Source organism: Meleagris gallopavo, chromosome 1 (genome assembly GCF_000146605.3).
Source record: "Meleagris gallopavo isolate NT-WF06-2002-E0010 breed Aviagen turkey brand Nicholas breeding stock chromosome 1, Turkey_5.1, whole genome shotgun sequence".
Taxonomy (NCBI): Eukaryota; Metazoa; Chordata; class Aves; order Galliformes; family Phasianidae; genus Meleagris; species Meleagris gallopavo.
The window spans coordinates 177,549,182-177,574,696 of record NC_015011.2 but is presented as its reverse complement, the minus strand read 5'-3'; the positions used below and the strand labels follow the sequence as shown (position 1 = coordinate 177,574,696).

The 25,515-nt window shown below is 36.4% G+C and overlaps 1 protein-coding gene across 1 annotated transcript; it reads left to right on the top strand.

Annotated features, from left to right (window-relative positions):
• The first annotated feature begins 1,546 nt into the window (after nucleotides 1-1,546).
• Nucleotides 1,547-25,061, top strand: PARP4 (poly(ADP-ribose) polymerase family member 4). Its single transcript, XM_019612271.2, is given in 21 exon segments — nucleotides 1,547-1,700; nucleotides 1,923-2,009; nucleotides 2,480-2,644; nucleotides 3,511-3,557; nucleotides 6,495-6,576; nucleotides 6,990-7,127; nucleotides 7,704-7,899; nucleotides 8,131-8,201; nucleotides 9,842-10,029; nucleotides 12,460-12,559; nucleotides 13,644-13,814; nucleotides 14,202-14,282; nucleotides 16,110-16,190; nucleotides 17,160-17,255; nucleotides 18,077-18,232; nucleotides 19,273-19,781; nucleotides 19,783-19,876; nucleotides 20,388-20,489; nucleotides 22,335-22,437; nucleotides 23,157-23,289; nucleotides 24,622-25,061. Coding segments are annotated over 21 exon segments (2,877 nt in total). The 5' UTR covers nucleotides 1,547-1,574; the 3' UTR covers nucleotides 24,773-25,061.
• Nucleotides 25,062-25,515: the final 454 nt, after the last annotated feature.

Below are 25,515 nucleotides of genomic sequence, written 5' to 3'. Positions count from 1 at the left end.
AAAAAAAGAGAGGCAATTCAATCTTTAAATAAAGGGAAGTCTTGAAACCGAGTGGAAACTTTTTATTCTCAGAGATGTATTGTCATACAGGTGCCAAAAGCTCCTTGGTCAGTGAAAGGCTTGGCTTTTCTTTTTTTTGTAAGTTTTCTGTCTCCTGCAACTGCAGATAAACTTTCCACTGCAGCATATGCATTCTTTCCCTTTTAAAGACCTTGATGAGTTTGCCACTTGAAACTGGTGAGAAATACCTAGCATGATTAAAGATTTCTGGAAATATATTTGTGTGTTTTGATTTTGCCTGCAGCTGGAAAGCCTATAATAGCTGTTGCAAGTAAAGTAGCAATTAATACAAAAGAACTTGCTATTCTAGCTTTAAAGTTAGCTAATAAACATTAACCTGCAGGCTAAAAGAGCCTATGGTGTTGTGGATTGGTTTTATTTGTTTCTTTTTTTTTTCCAATATATATGCCCTAAGGACACATTCCATCAAGTCACCTGCCTTTTTCTATCCTGAGGCATAATTCCACAATCTACCCCTGCAGCTGAGTTCTGCCTGGTTAGGTCTTCATCATAGCTAAAGCTATAGTTCCCCTGACTTCTGTCATTTCTGTCTCTCTGCACAGGAATCTGTGATCAGGGGTTTCCAGAGCTCAAGTAGATTCATAAGGGCAAATCATGTTTTCATCTTTCCTGAAGCCTTAAAAAGGAAAGCAGAGAAAGAAACAGGAGAGAAAAGAGTTTAAAGAATTGTTGTTGCATGAGTTAATGCTTAAATTATTCTGACACAACTGTTGTCTGATTCTGTTTTTCTCAAGGAGCATTATCTTTATTTTTTTGTTTTGCTTCCTATGGAATTAATTACTTTACAGTATCATCTGTTCTATTGCCCAGTCCACCAGAGCAAAAACCAACCTATAAAGCTGAGGTACATAGCATAAACCAGAAATGATAATAAAGGGCAATAAGAATGGCAGCAAACGGGAACGAGGAATTCCTGGGGTTTTGTTAGGACACAAAGGAAGCAAACAGAAGAGCAGATGTGAAAAGAAAGTCAGATGCAATCTGCTACCTTAGAGACAGAAATTCTGTCGCTGGAGGACAGATGCTACACATGTAGAATTAACGCAGGCTTTCACAAACATCCCCTTCAGTGTATCTTAAAAATAGATCTTTGCAGTTTGGTTTATTCTTCCTTCTTGTTTAGATGTTACTAGCTTTGAAGCTATTGCAGGCATATGGGAGTAGCGATACTTATTGACAGGCAATACCTTGGCATCTCCACCTCTGCTAGTACATCATATAACTTTTATAAGGTCACGGTTTACTCTTCTTCTAGAAGAGAGTTGATTAAAGATTTAGAGAGTAAAAATTCTGCAGCTCCTTGCATGTTCATGAGATATCTATTTGTCAGGCACTGGTGAATGTTACACCTTAGTTTCTAATGTACAAATAGGTCTTTAGATTGTGGCATACATATTGGTGTCTTGCAGTGCAGTTATTCTGTTAAACTGAAGGAATTGATGTTTTAGCATTGCAGAATTGTGAAAAAAAAAAAATGTTCATTTCAGGTAGTGATGTTTCAGACCTACACCAATCAAAACAGTAGTCCAATTGAAGCTAAGTATGTTTTTCCTTTGGATGATAAAGCTGCTGTTTGTGGATTTGAAGCTTTTGTCAATGGAACACACATCATTGGGCAGGTAAAATGTTACTGTACATTAAGCTTGATGCAGCTCCTTCAGTTTCAGGATTTGAAAGCACTTGTTTGGAATGAAGATGTGCAATACGAATGTTTTGTTTTCTCTCAAGTTCTTTGTTGTTAGCTCTTGACTGGATTGCAAGGTAGTCGTGTCATGTAAGAACATTGGCTAAGTGTTCTGTGTACAGGGATGAAAGCACTCATTTTGGAAAATATTTCGTAGGTTAAAGAGAAGAAACAAGCGCATAGAGAATATCGCAAAGCTATTAGTGAAGGTGATGGAGCTTATCTAATGGACCAGGATGCACCGGTATGTTAGAAATCATGGTTTCTTACCCATTTGAAGATTTCTCACATTAGGGATAAATCTTTTCTGATTGTGAGTCATGTTTTAGTTGGGAAGCTGCAATTTCTTTGGGCTATACATTTGATCCTTGTAAAACACTACTGCTGTTTCTTTAAATATGCACCACACCTTGTATAAAACAGATATTTCTCTCCTAGGAGCTTACCTTTGTAATGAAATCATAACTTCTTTTATTTTAATAGCGGACTTTTAAATTCAGTTATTTTTGATCAGTTTTGCCCCAAAATCTCAAAGAACTATTGAAAACTTAACATTTCTTGTCTTACTATCATTTTTCATTACACTTCTGCAAAACCAAATGGTATTTTCTTTGTTAGCATTTGGTTTAAGTGTGCTTAACCACCAATTAAATTACTGTTTTGGACAAGCTGGGCTTTAATAATTTCATTAAAGATAGTCTTTCTTTTTTTTAGGATATTTTTGTAATAACTGTTGGAAATATATGTCCAAACTCTACAGTACTGATCAAAGTTACCTATATCACTGAACTGAGTTGCCAGAACGGTTGTATCACCTTTCATATGCCTGCTTCTGTGTCCCCATGGCAACAGGACAAAGCATTGAATGAAAACACACAGGTTTGTTGGAATACAATCTTGAAATAGCAGCTTCTTTTGAAGCAAAAAAAATTGTGCCTACGGGATTGCAGTTACACAAGAGTAAGCTCAGGATTGCCTTTTGATTTCTTCTCTTTTTATTAAAAGATAATAATTTGTGTCATTCTTGTTATGACAAAGCAATGTGAACACAAACTTAGGAATGGTGTGAGTGGTGGAAAGCCTGTAGGATCTCTAAGGATTTATTTACTCATGCAGTACTTCAGAAGTTGACTTGAGTTGGAAATGTTTAAACTAGAGCTTGTATTTTGAGTTATCTGCTGTATCTGTGCTTCTGTTCCTCCTTTAAAGGGCTTACAGGAAATTAGGCATTGTGAATCTCCATCATTAAACAGCAGCTAAGCATCTGTTGAACACTTTCTTTTATTCTTATTTCTCTGACAAGGTTTCCCATCTGTTTCTTTGGATGTCCCTGATGGCTCATGAATTGTACAGGTGGGAGGGGAGGTCATCTCTGTTTAAATGCTGGCAAGGAGCCACAGGTGGTCCTTGTGGTCCTAGTCCTCATGAGATCATATAGCTGTGTCATATGTCTGACTATTCAACTATGTCTATATGTCTGACTATTCATGCCTTCTGCTTCAGAGCTGTATTATTGGGAGTTCTGAAGTTCATTGTGTCTTTGGGAGATAAGCACATGCAAATTCAGCTGAATTTTAGCTGCAGTGATACTTGGATGACAAGGCTGTATGAATGAACGACGTAAAGAAGGTTCCAGGCAATCCCATTTTAGTGATAGAAGGAGCTCCAGCTGAACAGAAGTACCAGGAATTACATGCCAATATTTCATAACTGGTGCTATATAAGATTTTTTTTTTCTTTTGTAGGATACAGTAAAAAAGATTTGTATTAAACAAGTAGAAACACTGAAAAAGTAAGTTGCTTTCATTGATGTTATTTTATTTATTATACCTTTAAATCATTCACTTAAAATGTGTACATTTAACCTTGTTCTATTTAACTGAAATTTGTATTGAGAGACTAGTTCAATTTCATCTTTCCTTCTAATCTGTTGTTATCCTTAGATGGGTAATATCACAAATACTTCCCTTTGTTTCAGAAGCATTTCTGTTACTAAGGATTATACGTAAATTCCCAAGTCACGAAGCTTAATGAGCCTACATGATATTCATGTTTTCAGTATCACTGCACATAACATTTTAGCCTTTGCACTTGCATTTTAAATTAAACAATACAATTATCTGAAACTATAATGCTGTTGGCAAAGTAAGACTTCTTGTAAACAAAATATTATAACTTATTCCCAGAAATGTTTTTGCATAAGGCCATCCTCCATCAGAATCACAAGGAATGCAGGTAGCAGTAAATATGTTAAAACTTACGTTTTTCAGGGAATTGAATTTTCCTTACTAAAAACACATGAAAAGAGTTTTTCATGAGCATGTTCTTGTTTCTTCTCTGCTCTATCAGCAAAGCTGGCACAAAGCCACATTCATTGCAATTTTCTTAACTTGTATTTAATCCTGAAATAATGCTCCCTATTATTACCTTGCTTTTATTCAGTACAATTACTGTTGGTTAGTAGAAATATTGTACTGACTCGCTAAAGATCTGGTGCCATTTCTGGCATAAATACATCAAGAATAAGTTTACAAGTTCTTACAAAACACATCCTGTTGTAGAAAAGGTATTCAAAATAATGATTTAATTTAATTTTGACGTGAAAGGATAATTCAGCTAGAAAATATAAGTAAAAAGTGGGAAACACTTAAGAATAGTTATTGTGTGAGGACTGAGATCAGGTATGACTACTTCACTCTTTCCAGAATCAGGTCCTAGAATCAGCAATACAAAGACATTGAAGTTAGCTGCAAACATTTACATAACGCTTAATGATATATATTTTCTGGCTTCAGTCTGGTTCTGCAGCTACTCTGGGACTGTGCATACCCGTTGTACATTTTATCCACTAGCATCTTAAGGATAACGGAGGTGTGACTATAACTAGAAAATAATTGCTCATACACTTTGCAAAGGATACACGAATTCATCATACATTCAGTAATACCAAGGTTAGGACTCTAAATAGTCAAGAATATTTTTTAAAGGGGGCTCATTCAACAAAAGTGTTGTAAGGCTGATTAATGCAAGACTACATACAGAGGAAATAGTTGTAGCCCTGTAGACCTACATCTTGAGAGATTATATCCTGGAATATAGTGACTATCTATAACCCAGCATTGTGGTGAGTAGCAACCTGGAATGCACAACCATTGTGATAATGTGGCAAAAGTAGCTAATGCAATCCCAAAATATGCTGACAAAGAAGTAGTGAAGAGAGAAAATAAACTTATGAGGCCAGACTGGCTGAAATTTAAAAAAACAACGAAGGAAAAAAAAACCACCACCACCAACAAAACCAGCCTGAAGGCCATACACAATGAGCTCCAGCTACAAACTGGGAAGTGTTTCCATGACATTACATGCTATCTTGTGTTTTGTATGCATCTTATTTATTGTTTTCTGTGATACCAACTATCAAGTTGATCTTTGATGTCATTACAGAAATAAACTAAGAAGAAAAGACTAAAAGTTCAAGCTGAATTAAGAATAAATATAGTTTTAGAAGTGAAGATTGTTGAAACAGTCATACAGGGAAATATGATGAACTTGCCTTCCCTGAAAACTAGTTTGATAGCCTCTTAAGAAGTTTCACTTTAGATAAATAAAAACATTGAGTAAAATGAAGAGATAGTTGGCTGCATTATGTACTGTATTATGCATTATGTAATGTATTATACAGACAATCATGTCAAATGACCTCTTTCTCCGTTCTCACCTTTTAACCTGTGAATGCCCGTAGTGAATCAGCATGGTAACTCTTTCAGACAGAAACTTGTCTAAGTAGTTCAGTATTCTTCATTCCATCCAGACAGTTAAATAGGACAGGAAACATAGCTCATTCTCGTAGTGACATCCTGGCATGCAGATTAATCATTATTTGGGTGGAGAGGAGCCTTATGAGCTTCAACAAGGGCAAGTGTAGAGTCCTCTCCATCTGGGAAGGAATAACCACACACATTAATACAGGTTAGAGGATGACCCACAGGAGGGGAGCTCTGTAGAGAAGGACCTGGGTGTACTGGTGGACAGTAGGTTGGCCATGAGCCAGCAGTGTGCCCTTGTGGCCAAGAAGGCCAGTGGTATCCTGGGGTGCATTAAAAAGAACATGACCAGCAGGTCTAGGGAGGTGATCCTCCCCTCTGTTCTGCCCTGATGAGGCCACATCTGGAATGCTCTGTCCAGTTCTGGGCTTCCAAGTTCAAGAAAGATTGAGAAACACAGGAGAGTCCAGCAGAGGGCTGCAAAGATGATGAGGGGCCTGGAGCACCTCCCTAGGAGGGAACTGAGAGACTGTTCAGTCTGGAGAAAAGAAGACTGAGAGGGCATCTTGTCAACACTCATAAATATCTGATTATTAAATATCTGATTATTAAATATCATAAATATCTAATGGGCGGGAGCTCGGTGGTTCAGCTCAGTGATGCCTGGTGACAGGACAAGAGGCAACAGGTACACAGTGGAGCACAGGAAGTTCCATACTAACACAAGAAAGAACTTCTTTACTGTCAGAGTGACAGAACACTGGAACAGGCTGCTCAGAGAGATTGTGGAGTTTCCATCTCTGGAGATACTCAAAACCAACCTGGATGCTTTCCTATTACCTACAATAGGGAACCTAATTTAGGAGAGGGTTGGATTGAAGGATCTCCAGAGGTTCCTTCCAGCCCTGCACTTCATGATTCTATAATTCAAATGACCGCCATTTACTTCTATTCTCTTTATTTAGCAGATTCTCCTTAGATATGTCTATTGAGATGCCATATAGCATTGAAAGCCTACACAGTTGGACACATAAACTTAAGATAAAGGTAAATTAATTTCTCTATAACTGCTCCTCTGCCTTAGAAGTTCTGCCGTGTGTTTTAAAAGAAACTGTAATCCTAGGAAATATGTGTGCAAGATCTGTGTGACTTTGTACAGTATTCATTCCTCAAACTGATAGGTTCTCTGTTTTTCTCAGATGAATAATTCTGTTGTTTTTGAAACCTTTTTGTTTTGTTTGTCTTCGAGTGAATGATATTTGAAAGAATATAATATGTAAATAGCAACTGTACCTTTAAAGATTAATATAATCTTTCTGGAAAAGATCTCTATTACTACCCTTATTAAATGTTCTGTATTCATTCCCTATCCTCATGAATCACAATTTTGTACAAGTAAAAAATATTCACTGTACAGTTATTAAACTGAGATCACATGCCTGTTTTTTCCTCTCTTCCAGAAAACAGAATGCAAGGCTGTAATTAAGACCGTAGACAACAGTTCTTTGGACAGTAGTGGCTTTGGTCTAGATATATGGATTTCTCATGCCTATGTGCCCCGAATGTGGGTAGAGAAGCATCCCAACAAAAATAGTGAGGTACAGCATACCTGTCATAGAGTTTATGAGGTAATATGTTAAAACAAATAAACAGATGGACACCACAGGCAGTGTTCAGTACAATCTCGGTGGCTTTCTTTTATCCTTTGCCTTGGAATAGAGTGAAGGTTGAGGTGCGTTTTCAACAATGTCCAATCACATTTCAGTTGAAACACTTCTTTCTAACTAACTGTTGTGCTGCCGCTTGTATTTCACAGAAATGTGACCGTACTGCTTAAGTGGATAGTGGCAGTTATGACTACAAAAGATAATACCTGTAAATTGTTTTTAAGTTGGAGAAAAGAATTGAATGCTGTTTGCCAAAGAGTGAATTGGATTGTAAAATTAAACAACGAAATTGCGTTTTCAATTTTTCATGTGGAACTTGAGGTATAAGTAAAGCGTAAGAAAATTGCACTTTTCAAGAATTTAAAGTAAATGAAATATATTTGCTAAAATTTTCAAATATTACTTTATTCTGCTCTCATTCTGTAATGAGGAAAATGAAGATGCATAGGTACATTTCTAGTGAAAAAGTATTTGTTCACTGCACTGATTTTGTTTCTCTCTTTGTAGGCTTGCATGCTTGTATTCCAACCAGAGTTCGAAGCAGCATTTGATGAAGAGCAGCTGTCCAGTGAAATTATTATTTTATTAGATTGCTCAAATTCTATGGCAGGTTCAGCTCTATTGCAAGCAAAGCAGATTGCTTTACATGCCTTAAAACAGCTTAATTCCAGACAAAATGTAAATGTAATCAAATTTGGCACAAGTGAGTTTCTTTGTTTCTTTCTTAACTGTAAGTCACCTTTTACTTGCCATGACTTAATTTTATGTGCATCATTATTATCAAACCAACTTAATACACTCAACTGCAGCTTGGAACATGCAGTAGTGTGATGCATTCCTATTCTGATATTCTAGTCATGAAACTTACTTGTGTTTCCAATTGTTGATAAATGCTTAATATTTCAGTGCTTTTAATATCTATCTTTGTTTACAGATTTCTCAGAATTTTCTTCATTTTCAAAGGATGCCTTAAAGGATTTGGCATCACTAACTGAGTTTATTACAGTAAGTAAATCAATTTGGTTGTATTCTGAAGAACACTTCTTTGAAAGGAATGGTTATCATTACAGAAGTTACCCAACTTTTTCTTTTCTTTAGGCTAGCTTCTAAGGATTTTTTTAAATAATGTTATAATTTTTATAATAATTTACCCTAGTAACAAGCACAACCATATTGAAATATTAATTCCACTGTGGTTTAAAGTAATTGCTTAAGTTGTTATTTTGAAGGTAAGTAGGAATCTGTATTAGAAAAGAATACAATGTTTCCCCCTAAAATAATCCTTTGGAATTCATGCTTCTGGTTGCCTGCCCACAGCAGAATAGAGGAAATTATTTACTTCATATAATCACAGAATGGCTGAGGCTGGAAGAATCCTCTGAAAGTCATCTGCTCCAACCCCTGCTTGAGCAGGGACACTTAAATCAGATTGCCCAGGACCATGTCTAGGTGGCTTTTGAAGATCTCCAAGGAGAGAGAGTTTACAGTTTCTTCAGTCTGTTCCAGTACTTTGTTACCTGCACAGTAAAGAAGTGCTTCCTGTTGTTAAGCTTTATCATTTGTAAAAGAAGGCAGCATTTAGATGGGCCAGAGGACTTTTATTGAGAAGAAAAATGCTTTTGTCATCGAAAGATCAGATGTAAACTATTTAGGATGAACAGGTTTGGTTAGATCTATGTTCTAATAGGCCCTTCATCTGTAAATAAAGTTTCTTGATGCTAGCATAATACTTAAGATACTAACATAATGCATGGTAAGGCGCAAATAATTGATGCAAAGTAACACAGAGGGGAAAAAGATGCTAACTGTACCTGTATGATGTTGGGCTTCCTGCAATACAGAGATACTACAGCCACATTAAATAGCCCTTTTAAACCAGAGCCCACCATTCAGCAGCAGGCAAATACTTAGGTAGCTGTATAAATCTGTGTTGCTCTGGTGTCTTGAATACTATAGACACTTCTGGTCACTTCATCTCAAAGCAAAGAGATAGAGACAGCAAAGATAGCCAGGTATATGGAAGACATGCTGTGTGAGGAAAAGACTTTTCCTGATTTTTTTAGTTTCAGTTGCATCCCTATATAGTCATCTCTTCCAGGATAAACAGAGAGGAAGGAGAGAATAGGAATGGTTATTTGCTGTTTCTCACCTCTGAGGGTCATAGCACACCCAGCAAATGATCCATCAGCAGATTTCAAAGAAAAACTAAAGTGTATAATAAATAGTGGAACTTCTTGTCACGCTTGAGGACAAATTATTCTTCAGTTCAGAAGTGAGATAGGCAGATTAAAAGATAGAGCTGTAAACAGCTTCTGGATGCAGTAATGTGGATAAAAACTCCAGAAATTCCCAAAGCACGGATTACTGAAATTTCTGAGAATATTTTGGGAGAATTTATAATTGTTGTTATGTATTTTGCCTATGAAAAATGTTTATTGCTTAAACCAGAGAATATACAAATGCAATTAACCTCGAGCTCCACCTCTAATTGTAATTATGGAAGAGCAGAAACAAAATAAAAATTAATAATTAATAGTTTATATTTAAATAAGTATATAGTAAGTAACAAATCAATTATGTATTAGGTGTTATTTTAGAAAAGATAAATTAAGTTTAAACTAAAATTTTAATACTTTACTTTTCAGTCTGCTACAGCAACAATGGGAAACACTGATTTATGGAAGAGCTTGCGTTACTTGAGTTTGCTATTTCCTTCTCAAGGACATCGTAACATTCTTCTTATATCCGATGGACACATTCAGAATGAGAGTGTGACCTTCCAGCTTGTGAAAGACAATGTCCACCATACGAGGTTATTCACATGTGGTGTTGGGTAAGTCCCGCAATTTGATTTTCTTTTAAATCGCTGGTATTTGATTTGAAGTGAGAGATTAGTAAACTGGGAAGTGTCAGATGCTTGGGTGTGCTATCTTAAAGATCTATATATATTTAGATGAAATGCAGAAATGTCTGCATACACTTAATAACCAAAAAGAAAAATATGTAAAGTAAAATACCTACAGTAAAGTTAATTCTATGTTCAGATAGCCTTACCTATTCATATCTTTCTTCGTTATAACAACTTTACTTTTTAAAAGTAAAATCAGAAAATATGAGAGTTAATACTTTAAAACATTGTGTTTCATGTTGTGGTATAGTATGATTTTGGTGGTGGAATTTCAATTTAACATTAATAGTTGTACAATTTCATTATTTCATTTTCATTTCTTTTGTAAAGACAGCGTAAGCATTAGGTTCCCAAACCTGTGGTACATTTCACTGCTGGAATGCAAGCTACTTCAAATGATGTGAAAATGTGAAAATGAACCTCCTCCACTCCAAACCAGCCTCTGTCTTTCAGAGCAAATCAGGAAGTGACTGTGTCAACTTTTTTTGCTAAACATCCAAATTCACACTTCCTCCTCTCAAATGGAGGCAGGAGAAAGGAGACATGATTTCTCTATTACATGTGCGCTCCCAATCCAGAGGAGGGGAGCAAGAGCAACTGCTATCATGTGACTTAGCTCAGATCTTTCATAATGGTGGGAATATTAGAGAGAATGAAGCTTGGGAACATTTGGTATAAACTATTTGCGTTATAAAGACCTCTTAGCAATTACAAGAACAAGTAAAATTTCACTGAAATTCATTGTAATGTACTTCAATTGTTCAGTAATTGGGAAAAAAAAAAAAAGTAAATTAGAAAAAAAAAAGGCAAGATACATACACATCTGAAATGACTTTGGAAAAAAAGGCTTACAGCTGGGTATTGCACATTGCCAGGTGTAAGTGGGAAGGAGTCAGATAGTATTAGCTTCTTACTATTCCTCGGGAGGGAATATATCAAAATAGAGACCAGTGGTAGGGTCCTGTTCTTCTAGAACATCTTTTACCTTCTGCATGGCTCACAGCCATGAGCCGTCTCACAGCACTGCACAAGCACACCCTTCAGCCCATGGGCCAAGCATCCCAGTACGCTTCCAGTGTAATCACACATTTTAACTATAGCAGAATTTGCATCAAATCACAATAAAGAGCAGATGGTGCGTGTCTCCTTATATGCTAACACCCTTTTTAACATACTTACAGTCATATTGTGTTCATTTTCAGCATATTTACCTTCATATTCTTGTTATGACAGAATTTGGCCTGGGGATGGATTGTCTCAGTGCTGATAGGCTAAGGAGACATGGCTTTTAATAGTTCCTCAAGACCTGTAACACAAATATCATAGTGCTAATGTGCAGCAGTCTGCTTTCAGGAGGTGGGATCTGTGCTTAATGTGTTACATTGTTAAAGAACGAATTGGGAAAGAGTTGTGAAAGAGAAGCTGGCTCTATGGTTTGTACTTCTGTGTAGACAGAGTTGTTTAGAAGGTGACAATAGTCACCACTATCACGGTTTTGTCTGTGACAATTCTCTTCAAGTGAATGACAAATAATCATAGAATCATAGAATAATTTGTGGTGGAAAGGATCTCAAGGACTATGCAGTTCCAACCCCCTGCCATGGGCAGGGACAGCTTCCACTAGATGTTGTGTTCCTGCTATAAAACATAACTGTACTATTTGTTCAATTCAATTTTTTCTCAAGGAGATTTGGTGACAGTTCAGTAGGTTTCTCTAAAACAGTGCTATGGTGCTGTCAACTACTGAATCTACCTGTCTGACAAAGAATCAAGATGTAATATTCTGTTTCTCACTCACAATAATTTTAATCTGCTTAATTGTTCTCCTGTAATACTCCCTAGAGCTCTCTTTGTCTATAACTTCATGGTAGTCAGAGCTGGGGAGCAGAGCTGATAAGTGTTATCGTATCAATTATGTTTTCCAGAAAGTAAGATTCCCTAATTGATTCTGGATTTAGCTGTAACATGATAGTGCCCATACTAAATAGTTCTGCTGAGACTGAGATTAATTAGATGAATCAATTAATTAATGTCATTTTTATGATCCTTATTAGTGTTGGACATTAGTTAATTTCTTTTCACATCCTTGCATTAGGACATGGAGATACTCATATGCCATGTAATTTCCTCAAATATTATTGGGAAATCTGTAATTCAGCAGCACCTTCATTGGCTCAGTTGCTGTCAGTTGGTCCATATCCTGAAAAAAGTATGGAATTAAAAGTATTTAAATTCAAAAACTTTGCAGTACTAATTAAAACCAAGATATTTTAAATGGTATGAGAAGTAGAAAAGAGATTGTATGACTTAATGATTTGACTCAATAATTACATGAAGATTTGTTTTTCTCTTTAGTTCTGCAGCAAATCGACACATGCTGAGATCTTTGTCCCAGTATGGTGCTGGAGCATTTGAATACTTTGACTCAAAATCAAAGTATAACTGGGAGGCAAAGGTACACTTACAAATGTTGAATATATTCCATTGTCTGATATATCATTATCTGATACTGAATATTTTCAGTATCTCAAAATGGGAATTACTGCTTCTTCATTTCATGGGTTAGTGGGGCTTACTATAATAAGAAAAAAGGAGAGGCAGTTGATAGAATATGGAGGGAGAAATGCTTGTCTATCAAGCCTTCTTTTATTTTAAATATAAACGCATAAATATTTAGAAAGGGAAGTATTTGGTTTGAGTGTGACAAAGATTTCAGGTGCATGCCTTGTTTCTCAGCAGGAACATGTGCTACAGCAGAGTACTGATAAGTTCTTTGATAAGGGAAGGAATTTGTCACTGTACTTCCCCACTTTCCTATTCATACTGGTCACTGAATGTGTAAAAGAAAACAAGAAAGTCATGAGTTCATTTTCCTAATGTCTTTGAGAGAAATCTGTACTTTTTCTGAGTAAGTGCAATAACCCCAACTTGGAAAAAAGACTATGAAATTTCAAACTTTGTAAGTAATTCTCATTGCATGAAAAATATAGTTTCACTTCTGTCATAGCTCACAGTCTATCTGCAGCATTGTCCTTGCTGTAATGTTGAGGGCTGTAGCAACTGCAGCATGGCTAGTATCTGGCATGTTTTTGGCAGGGGAAAGGACTGAAAATGTAAGTTTATCCTTTTGCTAGTCTGGCTGCCATTTGAATGATACATGCAAAATTATCCAAAGCAGACCATGGAGATGTGCAGAACTGTTCACACATTTCAGAGTTCCCACTCTGGAGGTGCTGGGTGTAGCAGAGCACATTCTCTAACTTTTTTGCCAACCTTAAGAAACTTCAGTCTCATATCTCACTTAAAAGCCAGTGCAGTAATGGCTGAGTGATTATCCTCACTACCTCCAAGCATTAGACTCTTTTTTACCAATATGTGGTAACAATTTTACAAGTACATGCCCTTAGTTGTACCAAATATAAAAATTAAAAGAAAAAGAAAAGGAAAAAGGAAATATGTTATTTTTGTATCGAGAGGTTATATTTTCTCTTAAAAGCCTAGAAGAAAACAGAGCTAATTTGTTTTCAATCTTTACACAGATACAGAGCCAAGTGTCTAGAATATTTTCTCCAGGATGCAGTTCTGTTTCTATTAAATGGCAACAGTTTGATATAAATGCACCAAAGCCAATGCAGGCTCCTGCTCAAATACAGTCTTTGTTTACCAATGAGAGGCTTCTCGTCTATGGATTTGTCCCTCACTGTACTCAGGTAAAGACTGGGATACATACTACTGGATGGAAATTCACAACTGAAAAGATTGCAAGATGTACTGTGTTATATTATGTCATGCTTTATCCAGCACGCTTTTAGCTTCTTCACTGCTAAATATAATTCAATATTTAAATTATTAGTCTTCCTAGTAAAATGCAGAGAGGAAAAGGATACCTTATTTAATGTTCAAGTCACTGTACTTTGATAAATACAGGATTCCTTTCTTTGCAACTGTCCCCTTGTTGTAAGGGGAAATGTTTTTAAATACAGCCATGCAGAGAGATACAGATTTGAGTTACATTCAGTAATCAGGATAACATTCACGCGTTCTGGTAGCACAGCGTAACACAGAGAAGGAAACTTGTTTGTTTTTTTTCATTATAGGCCACCTTAAGGGCGATAATAAATGACCAAGAACTACAAACTGTGGTGTCAACTACTGAATTACAGAAGACAACGGGAACAGTGAGTTTGTCCAAATTGTCTGTACATACAGCAGTGAGCGAAGCTGCTTTAAGCAACAACATGCTGCACTGTGCTTCTTTGAGTGAACTGAAACTTCTGTTTTCAGTAACTCTTTTTTATTTTTGCTTCTGATGTTTTAGCATAGACCAGCAGTCTTCAGGCTTTTAAAGGGAAACTGTTTTACATACAAGTGTCAGGTTTCTAACTCAAGACTTCAACTTCTCAAAACAGAAGGTGCTGCTTCTTATTCTGATAATTCATTTGGGCTCTAGTTTTACCCTTGCATTGGCAGGTCTTCAGGTGATTTCTGCATGCTGCATCACTCTCTTTCGAGTTGTAATTTTTTTCCATGTGGACAATCTGCTTACTAGTTTTTAATCTTTTAAAATGTCAAAACATTAAAGTGTTACTAACCTTTCAGTTGCTTCAGTAACAATGAAGTAACTTAAGAGAATTTATATAGAGAAAAGTACAGCACCAATCTTGAGAAGGCAAACAAGATAAAAGAACCATTTATTAATCTAATGGGTGTCTACGCTTTAAAAACCAACAGAATAGTCAGGCTTCAGTATTGATTCTGATAAGGCTATCATCCTTTCCTTACTGAAGAGCTGATTTGTTTTCAAATTGAAAAGATTTTGCTCCCTATTTAGTGTAGTCCACTTTGAAAACTAATATTGTGGGTTGCAGTATTAGAACAGTTAGTTTCCCAGGACATGCTCTAATACAGACAAGTGAAACTGGCAAGAAGAAGCAATGTGTTTGCTTAACACGAAGGATTTTTGTTTTTGTTTTTTTTAAATCTGTAGTACAAATTCCAGATGTAGTTTAAAAAATACAGCTTTGAAAGATGTCAGGTGATGTGACAAAATGTTGAAAAACAGGACCAAATTAGAAACCATTATTTCTAATAATTCTTGATGTTTTAGATGAACCCTGAGCATTCCTACCTGTTTCTTTTGCAAGTTCACCTAAGATCAGAAGTAACTACTTGCTTATGAGATTAAGAAGTGGCTCCCTTCAGCATCTATTGTATTCTTCTGAAAATCTCAGTAGGAATGTTGAGCAATTAAAACTGGAATACAACAGTACTTTGCCATGTCACCTCCATGGTGCTCTTTCTCTTTGTTACCTTTAATATACCAAGCCAAAAAAAACATTTTTTTTTCCTATGAAAGCGTGGTTCCATTTCAAAAAGTAGTATCTGATTAATAGAGTTCAGTATTTCCCTTTTCTGTATACAAACCCTCAGGTCAAAACTGACTTGATTGTGGTAGACCTAATGATTCTTTAAAAGTTAAACTCAATATACTTTTCCCTCGAATTCTGTCCTGTTTTATGCACAGGACTCATTTACCTCCAGCTATCTAGATATTCCTGTTTAAGTCTGAAGTGATTGTCCAGGTTCCATTTGCAGTTACTGAAGAGATTTTTTTTTCTTCCAGAAAGGGAATTCTCCCTACTTGTTTTAGGTGGCTGTTTCAAAATGAGATTAATTACCTGAATTTTCTTCATTCATTTATTTGCTTTTTCTCATCCTTGACTGGTGAGAATATATGCAAAAAGTGAAGACCTGATTATCTTTTAGCTTGGTAACATTAAGTGAAATAAAAATACACCTTAAGTGCAAGTTATGGTTGCTTGTTAAATGCAGAATTACCTTGCCCCTAGAAAACTGGATTCTGTGTACATTTGGAAGCTATCTGCCTGATGGGGGATTTCTTAAATAAAAGGAAGAATTTAAAATATATATATATATACATACATATATATATATAATAATAATAATAATAATTATTATTATTATCACCTTTGTTTTCTTTCTAGGTGCTACACAAACTCACAGCAAGAGCTTTCATTAGGGACTATGAAGATGGTATTCTTCATGAGAATGAAACAGAACATGAGGTTTGATAATCTAAAAGCAGAAAATGTGTATTTAAAATGTCAAAAAGCAAACATTTCAATCGAATAGAGATTTTTTTGCCATGTTCAACATGACTTTTAGGTTGCAGTTCCAGTGTCACTTTACAGTGACACCGTACAGTGACACCATACAGTAATACATTTTCCCACTAAATGAGATTTTGAAGAATTTTGAGACAGTCTTGTGTTCTTCCCATTATAAGAATATCTTCTCTGAGCATAATGTGTATACATTTTTCCTAACCTATGCTTGTCATGGCAAGCTGTTGGTGGTTCTTCTTTCCCTGTGGCATATAACATTTTTGTTTCCCGTAGTTCATACTAGTACAGGGAAAGTTCTTATCTTTTGTATAGGATTGGGTGGAAGACAGTGACACTTCTCTTTCCAGTTCTGGGCTCCCCAGTTCAAGAAAGACAGAGAACTACTGGAGAGAGTTCAGTGGAGGGCCACAAAGATGATGAGGGGCCTGACGTACCTCCCTTAGGAGGAAAGGCTGAGAGACTGGGACTGTTCAGCCTGGAGAAGATAAAACTGAGAGGGGATCTTATCAACACCTATAAACATCTCATGGGTAGGAGCCAAGTGGATGGGGCCAGGCTCTTTTCAGTGGTGCCCAGCGACACGATAAAAAGCAGTGGGCACAAACTGGAAGACAGGAAGTTCCACCTGAACATTAGAAAAAACATCTTTACTTTGAGAGTGACAGAGCACTGGAACAGGCTGCCTAGAATGGTTGTCTCACTAGAGAAAATACATGCCCCTGTCCAAAGGTAAGAGTGGAGAAAGTTAGAAGGCACAGAGCATTAGGCAGGCCAGTATATTCACGAGCTCTTCCTTTTACATATCCCTATTTTGAGTACATTCATGTGTTTCTATATTCAGTTCTTACATCAGTTGATTTTATCTGATTATGTTTTTTCTACTCCTTCATTTAATTGTTAACAATCTAGATGAAGAAGCAGATCTTGAAGAACATGATTATACATCTCAGTTTGGAGAACTCGATTATAACCCAGTTTACAAGCTTCATTGCAGTTGAGAAGAGGGTATGTTTTCTATTAAATGTCTTGTTCCCTCTATCTGTCAGAAGACTCTAAATTATTTAACCTTACACATATCAAAACCAATCTTCATTTAGCTGAACAATGTTTACTAGTTTAGAAATAGAGACAAAGCTATGATTTTTGAAAATATTTTTATTTCTTCTGCAATACAGTGAGTTATTTTTGTTATCTTTCTCATATATTGCTTGTCTTCAGTTTACAACAAAACTTTGTCAGTCAGCGTGTTCCTGTTGGGGATTGTCACAAGGATTTGTAGTTTGTGCTAGAGCTGTGGAAGCCAAATTGTTCAAAGAGCAAGACCATATGAAGTGCACTTATTAATCCTTCTTCATGCATAAGCCACAGAGCAACTTTTTTTCATCAAGTCACAATACTAAACTGTAGCAAACTGGCCACCTTGGTCATGAATTACTGAAGAAATGGGTTTTGTATGGCAGAAGTCATTCGAGGAGAGTCTGTGTTGGGTGGTAATCACGGAAGGAAACCAAAACTTGATTGTATTAGGAATTATTATTAGTATCAGTATTCCTATAGTATTAGGAATTCCTTTACTGGGAATACATTGTTCCTCAATATAGTCAAAAGTCAGAAGTTAGATTTACTGCTTATTGGCATACACTGAGTATTTTTAATGTTCTACTGTATCTGCTTGTTCTGTTTTAAATATGTTTTGAATGCACAAATAAAAAACTCACTCTCTCTGCTATGGCAGATTTTTTTGGTCTAACAGCTATCATAACTAAGAAGTAAATAAAGACTGAAGAGAATTCTCAAGTTTATAACTGTGATGAATTTTATTTTAGGATACTAATGAAATTTGTTCTGCTAATGTTCCAAACATCCTGGAAATTATAGCTCAAGAAGATGTTGATTTTTTACCTTATATGAACTGGGAACAAAAGCCAGTGGGATCCAGCGTCTCATTTTCAGGAGAACCTTACGGGATGCCTCCATTTGATGTATGTTCCTGTTACTAACATCTCTGGTATATTACCCAGTTGTGATGCTGTATTGTATGTGATAATATGCAGTTATTGTTTATGACATTTCTTCAATTTTTGAATTATCTAGAAAGAAATTAATTCCACACTGGAGGCTTCTGTCTTTTTTTCCTCCTGCTAGCAGATGGTTGGATAGAGGTGCATGGGGAGAGTGGGTCCATCAAGGAAGATCAAGGTTTTGATGAGATGAGAAAAACTAGTGAAATAGGATGTTTGCTAGTTATGGTAGCTCTTGTCTTTGAAAACTAGCCAGCAGGTGTCATTCTATCAGTTCTTAAAGTCTTAACAGGTAAAAGCTTTACATCTCCACATTTCTTAGGGGAATCATTTAAATCATTATTTGTCTGTTAAGTTATCTTGTACGTGACCATGGTGTGCATTTAAAACAACTGAGAAACATCACCTTAACCTGTAGACTGTAATGTAAGTATTGAGATTGTGGATTATTTAGAATTGTGTCTGTGTGTTTGTACTGTAACTTAGCTCAAAAGAAGGTAACTTATCAATGGGTATAAATACATGAAGCAAAGGTGCAAAGAGGAGGGAGCCAGGCTCTTCTGAGTGATGCCTAGTGCCAGGACTAGAAGCAATAGCAATGCATCATGTGAGCTTCCCAGCTTGAGACAGCACAAGCAGAATTCGCATTTCAGTTTGTATAAATCCATCTTCTGTGAATGTAAAATAATATGGTGTGGTAGAACTTCCTTGGATCCAAACTATCATTATAGTCATTGTTTTTATCTTAATAATGCACGACGCTTCTCCATTCGTATTTTATCAGGCAAACTTCACCTTAGTAAAGTAGAATAAGGTAGGAATTTTAGTTTGATATACTACTTTCATCTTAAATGTAAGAATGAGGATATAACGGTATGCACAACATAAGAAGAAATACTGCATTCATTAAGAAAAAAATATCTTACTAATTCTGGTATTATTTTATTTTTATATTTATATTTATATTTATATATATTTATATTTATAATTTTACTAACCAGGGAGATCTGCAAGATTCTGAAGCTTGGTCAGATTGTTTCACAGCTGAGAGATGTGAAGCTGAAGGCTTCCAATTTCGACTTGGAGAACTTTCTGTTAATCAAGAAAGCACCTCACAAGAAGTCACACCACAGGATTATGGATTTCATGATGGTGACATCACAACGATGAAATGTTCAAGAATAATGTCATCTTTACCATGTAAATCTTCTGTGAATGCTTTATTATTTGGCTCTGGACTAGAAGCAGGAGGAGAAGCTTATATAACTCAAACAAATTCACTTCCAACACCTGCACTTCCAGATCCAGGTGCCCATCTGAGACTTTGTGAACCTCCCATTTATTGTTCTCCTCGAAGTCTCTTTGGAGGAATGAAATATGATAATTCTTCTGTTGATCACATTCCAAATATAATTGTGTTCAATTCATGTACAAGCACATACTCTTCTCATAAGACTAATGCTGAAAAACAAGTTACTCACAATTCTCCTGCTCCCCAACATAGTAAAAAAAAAAATTAAGCCAAAGTGTAGGAAGAAAATGGTAACAGGTCTGCACGATGCTACAGCTTCTGAACAAGAATTTCCTGAGAGTGCTAAATTTTTGGTAAGTCTTCTATCAGGAGTCTTCTATATATATGCTATGAGCATTATGTTGAAATCCAAGCTGCATTCACTTAATGAAAACTGCCATAAAAATGCTTTTGTTTCAAGGTTCATTGCTGTACAGCAGAACAACAACATGGTAAGGGTGGTAATGAAACTTCTTTCAAGAAACCTGAACTGCATTATTTTTGTTTGTTTTTCCATTGCTGTTGTTTGTGAAATATGTGAAATATGTTATAGTCTGAATTCTGTCACTTGTTCCTTACTGCTCTAATAGGTAACTTTTAAATGGAAAAAATGCCTCATTAACTGTAGAATTGCAAATACTTTCCTAAGTGGAAAAGAATGAACTTAAAATCTTCAAATTTCAACTTGAGAAAAAGAAGTTTGTTTTAAAAAGAAGTTTCTTTTAAAACTTTTTAATGCAATTACTTTTTACCGTGATGTAGTAGCTGCATGGGTAATGGTGGTAGAATAAGATTGTGATTCTGAGTGAAAATTGTCCTCTTCAGGTACAACCAAGGTGTTTCATAACAACAGAGAAAGAAAGAAGCCAACAGAAACTTGAGTTTACTCCTGTAATCTGGGAAGAAATTTTTGATCTCCAAAATCAGGTACAGTACCAACAATCTTTTTGTGCATTACTTAAAGTAAAATACATCTAGAAGAAAAAAGTATTTTTACTTTATATCTGTCCTGAGATAAGCATTTTGTAAATGTATCTGCTTTTTTTCCCTTACAAATTGGTCTTAAGAAGTATATAATGACCTCAAGGTCATGTTACGTTATATTGATGTCACAGGCAACTCATTAATGGGTGCCTAAGAAACTGTAAAACTAGAGCCAAAAGTAGTGATATACCTCTGATTTAGAGCCCCCATCAGTTTGCAGATTGGAGACTTCCTAAAATGTGTATGAAAACTCGTAGGGGAAGACAGGCAGAAGTAGTAGATGCAAATAATGCTCATTAAGCAAAAAAAAACCTTAAAACTAATTGAGGTTTGGAGAATTGGAGAGAGTGTGGTGGGAACTTCTGCAGGATAGTCAAACCAGCTGAATGGCTGGTGAATTTAAAGCAAGCAGAATTGAACGAATGCTGTCCAAGAATCCTGCAAGTAGGAGTCAAAGCAGGTAACGTTTCACCTCGTTGAGTATGCCTCTTGCAGTGGGACAAGTCCCTGTTCCACCTTAACCATCACCAGTTTGGTGAGCTGACTAAACTAGAGAGTGATGTGATGATCAACAGGTCTGCAGGTGTATTATATGATCCAAGTGAAGAAACCACTGTGGTGTTCCCTCAGTGGAAACTCCTGTCATGTGTCCACAGGGACTGGCCATTCAGATTGGTGATTTGTTCTACTCCCTTTTGCTCTGATCCAGTATGCCAATTTGTATGCAAAAGTAGGAAAGTATAACTAACTTAAGCATCAAGAAGAAATACACATTTTCCTATATTTTTGATGGGTTATTTTTATCAAATTATTTCTGCACGTTGAACGATTACCATATGTCGCGTGTGGGGATACAACTGGGAACAGACTTGTGATTGACTTAACTCACAAAGTGAGCTTCAAGATTTCTTTTCTTTTTAAGCAGAATTGCACCTGTTGAATTTTAGAAAGAAAAACAGTTCCTCACAGGTTTTTACACTGAATAAGTTTAGTATTCTAACAGAATCTCACTTTTTACATAAATTGGATGTTTAATATTTAAAGATTCATTTAAAATCATGTTTTGTTTTCTAAGTTACCTTAAATGAATCTATAAATTGTTATCAATTTGTCCACAGTTATAGTTATCTGTGACATAATACTGCAAGGGCAGATAAAAGTTTTGAAAGTAAGTAACACTGAAGAATAAGTGGTTGAATATCCTCTCAAAAGCCTGTCTTCCATCTCATCTGAGAGTAGCAAACTGACAGCTAGTTTTAATCAGTTATTTAATTTTTGGCAGGAAAAGGCAGATAAAATAGGATTGGTTTTGTTAATACTTTACTTAACATAAACAGTAATCTAACTTTACAGAGACTTTGCAATCCCTCTAGAGGAGAGAGATCCATTATTGCTTCTTTAGGGTAAGACAAATGCTTATTTTTGAGCACTCTGAAAATAATTTTCTGAAAGAATTTGTTTGAAGTAAATCTGATGCGGCTGTGTTGTCATTGTGCATAGTTCAAAATTAGTTCTGTCTGATTTTTTTCATAGCTTAACTACAGTTTTTCAGATCAAGTAGAAACATTGAGTGGTACATCAAAGATTCTTGAAGTTCAATATTTGAGACGCCTAATAGATCACAGGAAGTTCTGTTTTGGTGAGCTGACTAAACTAGAGGGTGATTTGTGTTTGTGAAAGCTTTAAAAAACATTTTTAAATACTTGTCCTTTGTTTTAGGTTGTTCCTTACAAATATATTTTCAGTCTTCTCAGTCTTTGCTTACCCATATCTTTGTTTATTCCACAGGATGGCTCTTGGAATCTCAGTCCACAGTTGGGAAAAATCTTGAAATTTGATGTTGATTATTTAATTAATCATTTCCTTATTAGAAAAGGCATTCAGTCACTCGGTAAATACTTTTTCTATTATTAAAACAGCAGTGCATTGTATTGCATTTCCTATCCTTCTGTATTATTACTTTGTATGCCTGGTGCAACTTTCAATAAGATATGCTCAGCGTTTATGTGGATCTCTTAGCTATGTTTTCAAAAGCATCTGATTTTAATTACACATATTCATCTCAACTTCTCTTGCAATATAATGTTGTGCTTGCTAAGTATATCTCCTGCAGAAGTACGTGGAGGATGTGAAATAGCTGGAATACCAATACAGATTCTTTTCTTTCAGTTATTATTTCTGCTGTATTAATACCTACTTTAACAAAAAAAAAAAAAAAAGGTGGAAGGAAAGTCGGAAAGTCTCCTAGGAGAGAGACTGAGACCACTTCTGTTTTTCACATTTCAAATAACATGAATAATATATAATTTTTCCCTACATGCTGTCTGCAGCTCATTCAGTAGGCATTCTGCCTATACACACTTTGTCTGCTGCTTGATTCTGTCAGTTGGTGCTGTTTGCTGGCAGCAGACCAGAAAACTTGGGGATGAAAAGGCAACTCATTCTCTGTAAATTATGAGAGGGTGCAATATTCCTGATAGTTCTGATTGTATCATGAAACAACTGGGTAGCATCAGAACTTAAAAATGTTCAAAGCAATGTGGAGACACACTTTGCAGAAAGTCTCTTTTCTGCTGACATTTAAATGATTTCCCATTTCTTCTTCCTTAGGCACAAATGGAAAAGAAAAGCTACTGAAGTTGATTGCTACTCTTCTTGTGCTACAGTTCATACGCTGTGCAAAGGAACTGCAAGGGATAGTCTTCAAATCACTGATGAAACTGGATAATTTAACAACTTCAAGGTGTGCTTTTAAAAAATCTTATAATTTAATATTGTAATATAAACCTTAACAGCATACGATTAATCTCATTATAGAGAGTAAATGGCTATGCTACAGACTGTAGCTGCAGAAAAGGGAATGGGAAATGTTGATACTGGTGGCACAGAACTTCTTTTAGGAGGGTGAGTTGGAAGAAAGAATATTTTGCAAAATATAATACAAAAATTGAGAAGTATTTAAAGTAGGAAAAGATTTGTACCTCTTCTCAGAATCACTGAATAATTCATTACCTCTTCAGGTCATCTGTTCCTTAAACTAAGCATCTGTTCCCGAGCTAATTCAGATAAATTGTTCAAAATCCTGCCCAGCTGATTTTTAAGGATGGAGATTCCACCATTTCAACTTTTTCCAGACATCAATCATTTCCAACTTTCCCTTCATGTCACTTTTGGCTCTCGGCCTTCATCCCTTTTTTAGCATTTTATTTATGCATTGTTGATCTTCACAGGTGTACACCATAAAATACAATACTTCTGAAGTTGTTAGGGCAGATGATTCATCACAGCACAGCTTCCACGCTTTCCACTTCCCCTGGGGAATACTGATGTTAGCTCATTCTAACAACTCCCACGTACTTCTGTATGTCCCAGTGCTCCACTAGCTTTTGAATATAGGATTGCTGCATCTGGAAATTTCCTTTCATTTTCAGTGAAGCAAATAATTGTCAGGTGGGAAGTTTTTTGTTACAGAGGAAAGGCAAACATCTTAAAAGAAGCCTGAAGGAATAGGCCTTTCAGTGAGTCTGGATTGTCCCAGATATCAGCTGATTGTGGTGCCAAAATGATAAGCTAATGCCCTTAATGCTTTACCAGGGAACTTAAGAAGAGAATAAAGAACCCAGGAAAGCCCTGCAGAGTCTTCCTCCCTCTCTTGAAATTCCCTGACAGAGGGAAAAATGATTGTAAAATTTGGGCTGAACACAAATAAAATCACATTGACTGCTGGATGAAAGCAAGTGGGGTAGACCACAAAAGTGAAAGAATCCTAACATGCAATTGTACAAAGGAGTCAAGTTTGCCATTATGAAATGCATAGTACTTCATTGTGGGGACTGGAATAGTGCAAATGAATGCAAGTTACCATTATGTATAGACATACTTCCCATATGGAAGACTCTGAAAAGATGGGGCAGAGAAAATGATGTCGTTTTCTCTGACAAATGATATTTTATGTAGGCTGTGTTTGCTGTACTATGGACCACTTTCTCTTTCAAATGATTATAAGAAATTATTTCATTGCACATCTTACCATGTCATAGAATTTATTCTAATAAATTTCCATTTCTACACACAGCGGTGTTCACTGGGCTTTTGAGTCCATCAAGAAAGCAACAGAGTGGGTAAAAAGAGTTGAGGGACAATTTGCATCTATTTGCTATCGACTCGAACTTGGGAAAGACTGGGATTCTGCCACCAAGAAGATACTGGGGATCGAGTGCAACTAACAGCAGCTCTACTTCAATCGTTTCATGACTGTGATTGTTTAAGACAATAGCAACGTTAGGTTTTCTTGCTGCTTTACATATTTTGAGTAATTTTCACCTTACGTTATTCTTGAATAATTTTCATAGTCACAGACAAATACTCCTAGTATTGTTATAGTATCTCTGCTGTTTTATTTCTTCCAAAATCTTATCTTCTCTGTAACAGCACTGTCAGGTGTAACGCAGTGTGTTTTGATGGCTACCGCTGTGCTTAGCAAAGCCCTAATAAACACCTTCACAATGCAACCTATCGGTGCCCTCATTTGGATGCCTTTGTACTTCCTGCAGCGCGCCCTGGAGGAGCAGAACGCTGCTTTTCTCCGGCCGTTTCCCTATCGCTCACACGTCCCTTTGCGGCCGCCTTGTCAGGAGGTTTTCTGACAGCAGTTCTCACTTCTGTTCCAACCATGCCACCAGCGCCGGTTTTCAAGTGGGCTGGAAAGCGCGAGTGACAGTGTTCCTTGATACGTGCTTCCAGGACAGCTCTACTAACGCTCTGGCACCGGCAGAAGCGCTTAGCGGAGCAACAAAAGGCTTACCGCTTTTTCTCACACGAAGAGCCCAAAGGCGCAGCCGCCCGCCGCGCGCTGAGGACGCGTAGGCCCCGCCCCTCCCGTGACGTCACGGCAGCCGGGCGCCCATTGGCTGCCGTGGGTGTCGCAGCCGCTTTTCCCCATCGCCGTTTGAAACTCGGCCCAAAATGG